The sequence below is a fragment of the Lipophrys pholis genome, assembly GCF_963383615.2.
Source record: "Lipophrys pholis genome assembly, chromosome: 5".
Taxonomy (NCBI): Eukaryota; Metazoa; Chordata; class Actinopteri; order Blenniiformes; family Blenniidae; genus Lipophrys; species Lipophrys pholis.
The window spans coordinates 9,122,060-9,136,582 of NC_137628.1; the positions used below are offsets into that span (position 1 = coordinate 9,122,060).

The following is a 14,523-nucleotide window of genomic DNA, read 5'->3' on the forward strand; positions in this document are numbered from 1 at the left end:
GTGAAGGGTTAAGTTATTGCTGAAAGAAGTTGGAGGGAAAACAAAGCTATTTAATTTGATTTGATTGGGGGAATCAAGTTTGCCATTGAGATTGATTTTAGAGTTTTACTGTATTGAAATCATTATAAATGTATTCAATGCATCTTAAAGAAGAGGTGGGCAAAGAGATAAGAAACTAGAAACATTATAGAGGGGCAAGGCATGAATTCATCTCTGTTGTGATTAAGATTTAGATATTTCTTTCTCAATGAAAAGTTGCATTGCATAACATTTTGATAAGCTAATATTCATTCCAATCAGACTAGTATTTTTCGCCACACATTTTTGAAGCAGTAGTAATTGATCTGTGAGCAAATAAGTAATTTAGTGTCGCCATATAATGAAAAGCCCTTCACACTTTGAATTAATCTTTCTTCATTTCCCATAAATCCGCATTTTAGCCAAGTAGAGGATGTTAGTTTTGACACAGCAAAGACAAGTGAAGCTTATGTACAGTGACATAAAACAATTAGGAAAAGCTACCATGTTGCAGGTACCACGTGTACTATATGTCATTACAGTCAATATTTCGAGCCACTCGGAGACCATGAAAGGGACGTAGTTGGGCGTCGTGCTCCACATTTCCCCGCTCTTCTTTGAAGCCTGCGTATCATACCAACGCCGCTCAGGATTTATCAGAAATTCTTCCGGATGTTTTTATTTGTGCAGCTTCTTCGGACACTTCAGCCATCGCTCTGAGTGGCAGCTCTTCAAGATCGACTACAAATCCATCTTCACGAGGAAGTGCACAGAGGAGGATTATCAGACCTGGCACCTTCACAACCAGGTGAAAAATATATTAAAGAAAGAAAAAAAAAAACCTATTTCCTGTGGAATAGGACTGAGGGTAGTTGCAACATCTTTCACATTTCTGTCACTGGATCTCGGATCGATTTGACGTTAGTGGCTTCAGAATCTGATAAAAACTACTTTTATGTGCCTGTTATTAACTGCTTGTGCTGCGACTGGAACTCGCTCAGATAAGATGGTTCGGTCTCAAACAGAAAGAGTGAAATGTTCCAGGTGTAGAGATGAAAAGTGGACAAGGACAGATGGACATTGTGTAAAAACACATTCATAATATTAATGCAGTGTGAAGGGAAGGTGGGTAGAGTATTGCTAAAAAGTAGTAAATGTATGAGGCAGCTATTGGTGTTTTTACCTGCGTTATTATTATTGCCATTTACTATGACTGGGGTGCACATGCGCAGTAAAAAGTCAATTTTTCATGCGTTTCCATGGAGATGGACCATTTTCGAAACATTCCAGCTTGAGCGCCATTTTATTAAAGTGCCGTTTTCAGTGGCTCCAAGACCATTGTCATGTAAACGGACTCCCAAAATGAAACTAAAGTTTTAAAAAACATCTAAATACTAACCTTGTGTACATCACGTTATGATATATATACATTCAGACACAAAGAAACATCACCTTTTTTTGGAGATTTGAAATAAACACTTTTAAGCAAAACACCACATATCGAAAATCTCTGCCACATTATTCTTAACTCAAACACGTTCCTTTCAAAAATCCTTTTTCCTTACGGCTTGAAACTGCTGAGGACGAACTCAACACTGCCTTACATCAGAAAATGTTTATGAAGTTTGATCCGACTCCGTCTCAAAATGTGAGCATTTTCATCATGTACTTTTCACCAATACAGGAGAGAGAAACAAAGTGTATTTGTCTGTAGTTAGAGTTTACTTTTCTTCTATATCCCTCTTGTGGCCCAACTGCATTCGTATTTGACCCAGACAGGAAATAAGTTGCATCACGGCTGAGACACACAAGAAGCTTGGTAGATACATTGGTTTTCTAACTTGCGGCACACTGAGCGTGCTCAGAGTGGGTCAGCTGATTCCTGAAAGTGTTGACTGCGTGTCCAGTTTTTGTCTAAAAGATGTTAAACTCTCCGTTGTTCTTGCTCCGTCAGGGCGAGCCGTGCGTGATGGGACAGAAGCAGATCTACATGAAGCGCCGGCCTGGAAACTACTGCATGCTGGGAAAGGACTACTCTCGCATCCTGTCCGCCGAGTCCTGCATCTGCCGGGCTCACGACTTCGAATGGTAAAGACCACGGCTTCTTCTCTCCTCCACAGTGGAGGGGGATTATGTTTCTCCTCATTGTCTGCTGAAGGAGAACTTCATTAACTCCGGAGTTTGTTCTGTAATGCAGAGGCTTTCAAAGGAGGAGGATTTTCCTCTTCTAAGTCTCTTCAGGATTTGAATCCCTTAATTGATTTATGCTGGGCAGCTTCCAAATGTGAGTGAGAATAAACAGTCAAACTTTATTTAAATGTCACTTTTCAGGATGATGATGCAGAAGATGCAAATGTTCGATCAAAGTTTTAAAAGAAAAAGAAAAACATTTGCAAACATACAATAGCATACATTTCAGGTGAAATGATGAACAATGTACAAGAACATTTCAAAAGTTGTGTGTCCGTTTTTATCAAAGAAACTCTTCATTCTTCATTGTTTATCTTCAAGAAGAGCCGAGTGTCATCAGCATAACATGATCAAAGGGCGGAGGACCTAAAACATAAGCTTGCAGAACGTCACAGGTCACTTCACGTCCTCAGGAAAACTGCTTATTCATTAATGTGAAGAAAAAAAAAAACGGACAGAAAAAGATAAATACATAAGTAAACTATTTAAAATCCATTCCAGTGAAGCCAACATGACAGTTTATTATTTGACTGCATGTCTCTTTCAATGCCAATGAGCAAATCCTCATGTTCTTATCATTCCAGGCTGAGCAAAGACATACAGAGTGAGCACACCAGCTGACAGTCTCAGGCTGGCTAATAGGTAAACAGTACAGAAACAAATTAGACTGATGGTGGATAAAAATACTCTTAAGAGAGTAATTACAGGGTATGCTGATGTTTTTCTGGAAACACAGGCATTTTTTTTTTCATTTTTTCATCCGCATTCTTCCACCTACCATTAAAACCTGCATAAGCCAACTTAAACGTCCTCTTTTGTCCGCATGCTCTTCTTTTCTTTTAAAAACAGACACTGTCCTCAGCTACATCCACTTTCTTTCTTTTCTGTGAAAGTTTTTGAACAACGATAACTGCATTTCCCGATTAAAACCCACTGAGGGGACATGGGCATTTATTTCAAAGGAGAATTAGCTTGATAAAATGTTTGCTCTCGTGGAAAAATGTTCGCACTGTTTTAAAGAATTGATGTTCACTGCCAAGAAGGGAACAAAGCGCGACGTCTTGTGCTGTGGCGAGTGAGTTGAGCAGCTGAAGCCATCTAAACACAGTGGAGGCCAGTTCACAGCAGTTAAATGGAGACCATTGCCTATGCGATCCATGCGTCTCATTAATTTGCTCCATTTGCCGTGTGTTTTCCAATAATCTGATAACTTCGGGTTGGTTTTACACGATTTGCTCATAATGTGAGCTTCCACTGTGTCTGCTCGAGCTTCTCTTATGTGGAGGTGTAAATACTTTCAATTTGTATGCAAATGCTCAATGCTTGTTGTTTTGGGGTTTGTTTTTTCGTTATCTTGTAATGACAGCCAGCAAGAAGAAGAAAAAAAATCCATCCCGTCATACAGCAGTTATATGAATAGCGTTCGTAGAAGGGCAGACCGAGTGTTAATTGGTTTCCATTGAACTTGTGCAAAGTTATTTTTTGTGATTCCGTCTATCTATCTCCGTTGGGAATTAACTCAGCGCATGCTTGACATGCTACAATAGACACATGGGAGGAAAGAAACCGCTTTAAGTTAATTTGACAAAAAGATTCCGTCTGGATCGCGATCGACGTGGCGCGAACTTATGAGGAAATACATGAAAAGGTGGTTGCAGAAAAAGCCGACTGTTCAAGAGATGGAATGCGACTCAGCACAGAGAGTGCGACTCCGCAGGACCAAAAGCGGGTGTCAGTTACGTGCAGGACATAAAGAGAAGCCAGTGTTTGAGTGGATTTATGTCTTACAGTATCTGGGTAATTGAACATGATGTCTGCAGTCTTGATGATGATATATCAAACCTATTACCTCGGCTTATGAGCCATGTACAACACAACAGCTCCGGTGTTCAGGCCAAGCAGATGTACAGCAACCAATATACTAATAACGTTGGCCGTTTTAAATGTAATAAAGACAATAATGTAATGATATATTTAAGAAAAAGAATTGCAACCATAATTTGTAGAGACTGCTGCATCGTGTGTATCCTCAAATGATTATGACTACTTTACCATCATATTGAAACTTCACAAAACTCTTTTATTACCATGAGGCGCGGTCTTGTTTATATATGATTACATTACCGGCTGCACGAATTACACTACAATTGATTTTTGAGGCAATTTCAATAAATGATAACATTGAATTATGTTAAAAATGTTAGTCTGCTGAAGGCTCAAATATTTTTTTATTTGATATTGAGAAAGTACAGAAATTACCCCAAAGCAGTGCAGACACTGGATATGCAGGTAGCAGCATGAAGTCTTCTTCAAAATAAAATAAAAACAAGACTTATTATGAAAAAAAAAAAAAAAGCCCAATCTCATTTTCAATTTCTTTGCCAGGTGGTCAGTATGGATTTTAAAAGACAAACTATGATCAAGGATGATACTGAGGTATTTCAAAGTAGGAACAGTCTCATAAGGAGTTCCTTGCGATTACATGCAGGTGGAGTGAAAATTTAGATTTGTTTCTGGATCTAGTAAAGATCCTCATTTCTGTTTGATCGGCATTATGCACGAATCTCAATAACAGAATTTAATTGTTAACAGTTTGCAAGTGCTCATCAGCCAACAACACAGTGTCTCCAAAACGATAAATGACAGTGTCATCTGCAGGAAAAAAAGTTAATTTTACATTTTCAACATTTTTTTTCACCCCAAATCAAATTGATATAAATGATGAACAACAAGGGACCTAATACAGAGCTCTGCGGCACCCCTTTCTGGACAGTCAGAATATCAGAAGAGCAAAAATTCACTTTTCCCCTTTTGAGTATACATTATAGCAGTAACTATTATGTTGTCATACAGTGACATCTAGTGGCCCCAGATGATATGTATCACAATAGTTTTAATGTACGAATTGCTTTATAATATAATCTGTATGACTTGCAAAGAACAACAATAAAAAAAGTTAAGACTTATATTCAGGAAAATACGGTAATTCTGGCCCTCATTAACAACAGTTTGGACACCTCAGATTAGAGGTAATACTGCATGCTCAAAAACTCGTCAGAGAATTCAACATTACATCCTCACGTGTCAAAGACATCTAGAATAAGACGCTAAAGTCGGGAACGATGTCACATACTAGAGGTTAACTACCTCCGGTCTGTGACCCATCTTGAGGGGTGCCAGAGATGACAGGACGGACCGACTCTTCACCTGCACAAAGGGTGTCGGAATCAGAGCTGCACATTTCAAAGAAAACAAAATGAGACACTTGATCAGACCTTGGAAAGCGGGGATCGTACGTTTCCTGTGTGACCTGTGAACCCGTTTGTCCATGTGCATCTGTGCGGCGTATCGGCCCTGACAGGCCGTTAATGAAAAGTTCACACTGTTGTAATCACGGAATCGAACCGGACCGGTCTGTACCTGTCCGTCCGTGTAAACAATTGATAAATCAATGTCCGGAGTGTTATTCCAGCAGGCACTCGCTTACTTTGCTTGTGTAACATGTAAATCAAGCTGTGATTGGAAACGCTGGCAGCAGGCTGAGTCGGTCGCACGCGCGGCTACGAATTTTCCCCTCCGAGGGGCATTTCTGTGCAGCTTCACGCCGCCATGCCGCATTTATCAGCGGGGATCGATACGCAATAACGACGGCAGACAGACGGTCGGCGGTCACAGGCGGAGAGATAAGATGTGGACGAGGGGAACACACAGCGGGACGACAAGTTCCTCCTCCCGCGCAGGTATTGATCCCGATCTTCTCTCCGCAGTGACTACGGGTACGAGCGCCGCGGCGACGGGAACTGCAGACCCGCCTTCTGGTTCAACCCGTCCACCGTCTCTCGCAGCTGCAGCCAGGGCCAGAACTACCTCAACAGCACCGGGTAAGAGCCTCACCAACACGCCTACTACGCAGTACAGATTACTGAGTTACTTCAAAAGTAACTTCTCACTTATTTGAAAAGTGCTGGAGTTACTTAACGGGGAATAAAAAGTAACTAGTTACTTATAATTTTCTCCAAAGCTGTATTATTGTAGAAGTAGTTGTAGCAGTAGTAGTAATATATTACAATTACTTATTTGTCTGACAAATTCAGCTAGTTATTTAAAATGTTCCTCCTCATTGTATTCGGTTGTGATAATGTGTACAAACCTGTACTATTGTAAACATAATATAAGTAATTTAATACAGTTCCTTATCAGTAATCTGAAAAGTATGGGCGTAATTCAATGCGGTTACTGAGAATAAAAAGTAATAAGTTACTTGTAATGTTCTCACTCAGTGTGTCCCATTATAGTAATGTGCACAAAGGTGTATTATTGTACTACTAGTAGTCGTAATTTGTTACAGTGACTTACTCATCTGAGGAACAAACTATGGAGATACTTCACTGGTTACTGACTATAAGAAGTAACTACTTATGTGTAATGTTCTCCCTCAATGTGTCCTGTCATAATAATGTGGACTGTACTATGTTTCTGTAGTAGTAGTTGTAGTAATTGATCACAGTTACTTATCGTTCATCCAGAAAAAGCACTGATTCACTTCACTGGTTGCTGAAAGTATAAAGTAACTAGTTACTTGTAATGTTCCTCTTCTGTGTGTCCTTCCTTTATTATGTACACCGAGGTGTCTTATTCGAGGAGTAGTATGAATGAATGAATGAATGAATGAATGAATGAAAGTTTCGGACATGTGAGAAACGAATGAAAAATTCAAAACAACAAAATAAAATGCAACAAAACAAAGAAACCTTAAAACATTATTGATTGTATTTACTGTATGTACATATTTACAAACAAAATAGTAAATAATGTTAACAAACAAAATCTGATCTGAACAATGTATTTTGTTGCAAATTGAATTCTGCAAAATAGTTATCGTTTTCAGATTGTTTTATTTTTTTCCAGTCTTAATCAAGACTGTGGTTTGATTGAGAGACAGAGTCGCCATCAGGAACGTCCTCACAGTTGTTCTGATCTGAAGTCGGTTAGATGAAGAAGTTGGGGTGACAAAGAATGAAATGATTTCTGAACTCAGTGACAGCAGATGTGCTTCCAACACCACTGTTGACCAACGCCATCATAATCCATAACCCCTCGTATGTGTGCTCCACCCGCCAGGGCAGGGATAAAAAGCCGACAATTAATGTGCCGTCGAAAGCCCTGTTTAAGTAACGTCCATTTGGTTGTTTAGCCTAGCTCGCAGTCATTGTGGGCGATCGACTGGGCCCCACCAATCAAACACTTTGTAATGAATATTGACCTTTTCCAGCCTCTACCCGATTGATCAGCGCATCGCTCGCTACTTTATTTTCGCTTTGTCATCCCTCCACTCAGCCGAGCTCGTACTGATCCACGGGCCCCGTTCGTTCCCCCGAAGGCGGCGCGACTGCCACAGCGGCGCGTCCTTTTAGCGGCGATAACTTCCCAAGAACAAAAGCGCATATCTGCGTGATCATTTGCTCCCCATTACGATCCGTTTGTCTCTTGTTGTGTCGAGACGCGTGTTGGTTTTGGAAGCTCCCCGGGGGACAGACACCTTACAAAGCTTAATCACAGCGGGAGTGTTTTATTCGCGGCGGCTGTGATTAAACCTCCCAACGTGTCTCAGCCTCTGACACAGCTTGTGTTGTCACTTGTCGTCGAGTCTGGTGCCTGTTCAGACGGAGCCGCTGCTGACGCCGACTAAACTGTGTGAAAAGCACAAACGCGAGGGGAATGGTTTAAAAATCTGACGGGGGGGGGGTGACACCAAATTTAATAAAACATGTTTGTTTTCTTTTCTTTTATTACAAAAGGTACCGCAAAGTGGTGTTAAACAACTGCACCAAAGGAGTTAAGGAAATGTACACAGCCAGGAAGCAGCAGTGCCCCAACAGGGCCCCCAAAGGACTCATGCTGACCACCAAAGATGGCAAACTCACCGCCAACCTGGGCAGCAACGTCACCTTCCTGGTGCATCTGGATGAGGTGAGGAGACGCCACGAACACCGACCTCACTGCGAGCGCAGATTCACTCAGGAGGGGGCCATGGGTTGTAGGTTTTTCGAGCTTCGACGACACATCCGTTAGAGTTGGATCAGTAGGGGTGGTAATAATCCGCATGGACAGTTTTACGTGTTCCTCACCCGATCTGTGATCTCAATATAACAGATTTGTTCAAATTCATTAATCATTTTCTGTGTGTAGAAAATGCACTTCTGGGAGCAGAAGAGGGGAACACAGCAGGGTTTTTCTTATTCGAGAAGTAGAGATGTATTGCGCATTATTGTTCTCATGAAGTCTTAAAATCATAATCAACCATCGCTGGTCTTATCTCAGTTTTTTTTCGCCTCAACCACAGAACACTACAAAATACTGTCATTCTACTGACAAACGTCCAGAAAATCTTTAAAAAGACAGACATTCTGGAAAAACTCCTACTAATAGGGCCGATGACTTACCGCTTAATGGTTGTGCAATTTGTGATGAGAAGTGTGGGTGAACTGATGTAAAAAGGGGATATTTTGGTTAATGATGTTACAGTGGTTCGGACTCTCAATTCACAGCAAAAATGTCACTGGTTTGACCCCGGGCTTGATGGGCTTTCTTGTACCGTTGTTGCAGATCAATGGGGGAAGTCTCAAAAGGCTGGTTTATGAGACTAGTGCCAGCTTTATTAAAGTGGTGAGGAAAAAGAGAGGTGAAGCAAGCAGTCAGCAGAAACATAATTGTTCAGACGGAGGTCAGAGCCGGTGGCATTGGTGTCAGAGTTCATGCTGAGGCGTAGTCGTGCAGGCAAGGTTCACAAATCCAAACATGAAACGCAAAGCTTACGACGACGCTGGAACACAGATGAACTGCGAACAAGACGCACAACAGAAGCCCAGAAAATACCACAGTCACCAGGTGAAGACAATCACACACTCAGGCACAGGGGAAACACACATCAGGGCAGGGAGCAGCGATCAGACACCAGGAGGAGGAATCAAGGAAGGGTTCATGCACAACTTCGGGATCTCAAGGAAGACGTTTTGTATACATCGGTCAGCGTCTCTCCTTGTGACGCTCAAGACAAGACAGTGATCTCTCTCTCATGTCAACGACGTGGAAATCGCATACACGTGACTAGACCGTTCAGACAGCGATCGCATTGACAGACGTCAGACACATACTGTATCCAATTTGGTACCACATAATCCAATCGAATCACGAGAACAAGATGGATAAAGCGCTAAAAGAGATGAACATCAATAACAAAGTATTAAGGTGTTTGTTAAGGATCGCTGTTTTCATGAAACATTGTAAAACACGTTTTTCTGACCCTTAAAGCCTAAACATAGACGTTACACTACCGCCTGGTGATTTCAAGGAAAGAAGCTGGTATTCAGATTCCAAGCAAGTCAAATCCTGTCTAATCGCCCACACGATGTAAGAAAGAACTAAAAAACTCACCAGAGTCCGTTTTTATTCTGAATTTAGAGCCCAAGCCCGCCGGGCTGCCTGGTCAATGAGAAAACTGCCCGACATGTTTTCTCAGACAGAATGTGGTGTGTGGGTTTAAAAGTGCAGGGAAAACTAGCTTTTTCCTGCCACTGCAGTAACATCCCCGAAGGGGGGCGGGGGGGGGGGGACCCAGGGGTCCGTTCCTGGCCCTCATATCATTGTGTGATGAGGTGAAGAATAGAGACCTGTTTTCTTTCATTATTAGAGGGCTTCCGTGATGGAGCGATGCGGTGAAGGCGAGAAGCGTGGGGTGTAAAGAATCCTTGTGGCATCAGCCTCTTTTTAGAAAATTCTCCAGATGAATTCAAAGTTTAATTTATATTCATGAAGCCCGTCACAGCTGTATTTCTTGTGGAGGGAAAATGGCATTAAATATTTAATGGGAAGAGGACTCTGCGGCTCACATCCACATTTAGAAATAGGTCTGGAAAGAATGAGGAAATTGACACATGCTCAGGATTAAGACCATATCGGCGCCACTGTGTTCTTTCATTTTAACAACCATTTGCTTAAAACTACCGATAGACTTCGTGAAAATGATCAGTGAGCTGTTGGCGGAAAAATACTTTGCGACAACAATTTAGAATTTAACTTCGGTTTCATATTCAGCATAAAGCAAAAATGGACACAGAGAAAGGCAGACGCTGCTTCATTTTCTCACTCGGTTGAAGAAATGTGATGTAAGTTGGTACGTGAATCCAAGCAGGAAAATTGCATTCAGACGTTTCCGATGCACCCAAACTTTTTGTTCCCGGGAAATGTTGTGATGGGAAAACCTACTCTCCACAACATACACAAGCAAGAGCATTGAAAGAATATTGTTTACAAGTATCAATGAGTAAACATCAAGCACTCTTCCCTCACAGCAAGAAGCTCCGGGTTCAAATACTGTCCGGGCCTTTCTATGTGGAGTTTGGATGTTCTCTCTGTCGTGTGTTGATTTTCCCCCCGGTTCTCTGGGTTTCCTCCCAGAGTCCGAAAAAACATGCATGTGAGGTGAGCAGCTCTACAACTGTTTTCACGTGCTACAAATGTTATGCGCCTACCTACTGAAGCGTCAGTGAGGCCTTGAATAGCGACATTTCAACTGACAACGCATTGTTTTCGCGTTTTTGTTTTGGAAGAGTTTTGCATTTCCGCGGAAATGTTTCGAAAACAATGTCCATTTAGATGGCAGTGGCAGATGATGCAGTTATCATGCCAGGCCATGAATTGGTGTTTTTGGTTTTTTGTGATGAAACCACACACACTGGCGCACAGAGAACAATGCACTATAAACTTTAACAATAGTGAATACACGGACATTCGTATGGACAGACGGTGAAGTTGAATTGCTTCTACCAGTGATTCTTGTCTATAAAAGTATAAAGTCCCAGGAGAAAATGGACCGGGAGTCATGGCACTCGTTATCGTCCGTCTACTGAGCACGTGCAGAAGAAGTATTTACTATGGCCGTGGGGCGCATGCGCAGTGTCATTGTTTCAGAAATGTCGTGTTTACAGAGTTGGAGCATTTTCCAAAAAGTTCCACTTTGGAAACCGTTTTCAAAAAGTTGTAATTTCATTGGGTCCAAGCAATGTTGTCGTGTGAATGGACCACAAAAAACGGTTTTCCATTTTCAATCAGTAACTATTTTCATCATATTGATCAGTAAGTAACTTGTTCCATAAGTACTTGGGTGACAGTAAATAGTTGATAAATGGATGGAATGGTGGATGGCGTGTTGGCAGGATAAAATCATGACTGTGGTCCGACATGATGGACAATGAAAGCTTGAGAGTAGGGTTGTCAAACATAAGGTCCACGGGGCCAAAACGAACCAGCCGGAGAGTCCATTCCGGCCCGTAGGATGACACTTATTGATTTATTAAGAAGGGATTGCAATGTTTTGTGAAACAGTTGTGAAGTAACTGAAACTACAGCGATCAGTGATGAAGCAGTAGCAGCGAGCTGCTATTGCTCGCCGAGTAGCAGGAGCATCAAATTCATAATATTTAGATGATATCATGAATGCATACCTACTTCAATTTTTTTTTTTTCATTGCATTTTTTGAGGTGACAATTGAGACTTGGAAATGGATGACATGGATTCTGGAGATTCACTACCATAAACCTGTGGATTTATTGTTATTTATATCATTTTACTCCTCTGGCCTATATAGGATCAATTACAATGAGTCTGCTCTTGAGGAAGCACACCTTGTTTGTTCATTGGCTTTCCATCAGTTTTCTGCAGCCGGATGTGGGTTTTTTTTTTTTGTAATAAAGGCACAACAGATGAAATCAGATGGTGTCTTAGAGTGAGCTTCGACTGGATAAACTGGATCCGTCTTGGTTCAGTGCTGTCATAATGAATCAGACTTGGCGTCCCTTCTGCTGGCAGAGCTAAAGTAACCAACGCTTTGCCAGCTCTGTGCTTAAATTGGAGAGTCGAAACCGGGTGGCAGCGTTTCTGTTCTCTCAAACATTCCGACTGTTCTTTGTGTTACTGTAGCTTTTCAATTATCCCCCCAAGATGTGGGGACTTAAAAGGGTTTATTTATAACTACTGAAGCATTTCAGCCACTTGGTGTGCGCTTGATTTGAATCTGTGGTCTCGCGTGAGGCGGCCGCCGCGACAGGCAGTGTGTCCAGCCGCTTCGGTATCAGTGCGACTTCGCGGCGGCGTTTCTTCCCCGGTTAATATCAGCGCTCTGTGATCTGCCTAACAGTTGTTTTGTCAGCTTGAATTCTTATCAGCCGCCTCCCTGTTTCACACTCCAGTCACATTTGGGAGGAATTGTTCTACAGTTGTTCTCCCTGGCATCACCCCCCCCCCTCTCCTCCCACACACACACACCTTTTCTTTTTTCTTTTTTTTTTTTTGTGAAACCTATTTCGGCCCCAGCGGACAAGTCGGATAAATCTCCAGCCCACGAACGCTGTGATGGAACACGACAGCCGGGACCGCTGAGGAATCCCAGCTAAACTATTAACTCCCCCTCCGTGTGCATGAGCAGCATTAGCAGCTATGGTTTGTGTGGCGAGCAGCACAGATTACAGTACTCTCAGCCTTTATTGTTTTTTCTTCTTTGTTTTTTTTTTTTTCTTTTTAATTCAGTTCTTCCACACGACAACAAGTTCCGCCCAGGGGCCACAAAACCAACTCTGTGTTGTAATATTGTTTGGCAGCAGAGCAAACTGTGATAATAGCGGTGACATTTTACCATCTTCTGAAGGTATTTCAATCAAAAACAGCCAGCAGGTGGCTCATTACGCACACCTGGAACACCAGTAATCAGTTTGTCATTTACCTCAACTTGACCTTCATTTATATTGTTTTCTCTTGTTGTTTTGCTTCTTAACTGGTTTATATCTCTTTTTTTTTTTTTTTTGCAGTTTACCAACAAAAACATCTTAGAATCCACAGCAGGGCTGTGAAAGTATCTAGAGATGTTAAAGTTACCTACTTTTGTATGTTGGGGAAGTTTTGTGTCCGCAGAGTTTGGCTTCACTCTAATGTTTGCTAAATTAGAGGCACGATTGTCAGTATCAAGTAATCTAAGGTGTTACTATTTCCAAACCAGTAATCAGATTAAAGGTACTTATCCAAGTCACTGTGGGTTACTACTGTAGCGTCCCACAGGACCAGTTTCTTGTCTGTAAAGCCGCTACATTACTGAACAGAACAGACAGAGACGAACCGGGCTGCTCCTCCATTCCTTCTCCTCCAACCGGGGGCACACACACACACACACACACACACACACACACACACACACACACACACACACACACACACACACACACACACACACACACAGGCCACCTGCTCTAATGGTGCGTTCAGGTAGCATAGAATAATAGAAACCAACCAACATCATCGTTGAATCATTGCAACAATAACAGCTGCAGAGACGTTTCACCATTTTAGTAATTTCCTTTAGTAAAAAGATATATTGGCAAGAAGCACCACCCCTCCCCCCACCGCCACCACTCAAAAAAAATGTTTAAAATAAATAGCTGGACTTCGGTGTAAAACAAGTAAGTTGGGGAGAGTTGAAGAGTTTGGGCAAAACTGTCATTTTTATGTTGCGATGGTGGCGGGTGTTGACGGCAGCTGTTGAAAGTAACTAAAAAAGTTACTTGTAGTCTAACTTATTTTTAAAAGCAAGTTATCAGTAAAGTCACTAAGTTACTTTTAAAAGGAGTAACTAGTAATCAGTAAACATTTTTTTCAAGGTAACTGAGTCACGATGGTTCTGAGGCAACAAATCTGGACACTGCTACTTTCTCAGATAACTCATTTCTAAACGTAGATGTTCTCTCATGACTATGACTTAGTCGGGGAAAGAGATTCCCCCTCCAGTCCAAAGTTTGGTATTTTGATATTCTTTATTTCAGTAAAAAAAAATAATTCATGTTTTCATTACCACAGGATTTTGTCTTAAAGAAACAGTTTTCCAGATATAAACCTTGTTACGGGGGGAATCGTCTTACTATCAGGATCGTCTTCTATTCAAACTGATAAGCTGCTAATACCTAATAACTGTTGCAATATGTGTGGTTTAGGATGGGTGACCTGTCAGTGCTTCAGATTGAGGTCTAATAGGTCAAAGGGGTGTGTCCTGCTTGTGTCGTTGTGCCATTGACAGCAGTGTGTAGCTACTGATGTGTGGTGTTCCCCGGGAAAGTGAGTATACTCTTGATATTTGCCTTCTTTTATTGCAGCCCAGAAAAGATGACTCTATTTAGTAAAATTCCATCCATAGTACAGTAAAATGATGTAGGGACGCCCTAAAATCCAAAGGCAAGTGTCCCCTGAAGTCAGATGTCCTCTCTATGGAGGGA

General features: G+C 41.7%; 1 protein-coding gene across 1 annotated transcript in view; it reads left to right on the forward strand.

Moving 5' to 3' along the window:
* The window catches only part of sorcs3a (sortilin related VPS10 domain containing receptor 3a), a gene marked incomplete at its 5' end in the record, with an annotated part of 284,232 nt that overhangs the window by 230,598 nt on the left and 39,111 nt on the right, over positions 1 to 14,523 (forward strand). Inside the window, 4 exons of the mRNA XM_080464067.1 lie at positions 709 to 826; positions 1,973 to 2,106; positions 5,976 to 6,089; positions 8,007 to 8,178. Of these exons, the coding sequence (XP_080320193.1) occupies positions 709 to 826; positions 1,973 to 2,106; positions 5,976 to 6,089; positions 8,007 to 8,178 (538 nt within the window). The remainder of the gene's footprint in view (positions 1 to 708; positions 827 to 1,972; positions 2,107 to 5,975; positions 6,090 to 8,006; positions 8,179 to 14,523) is intronic.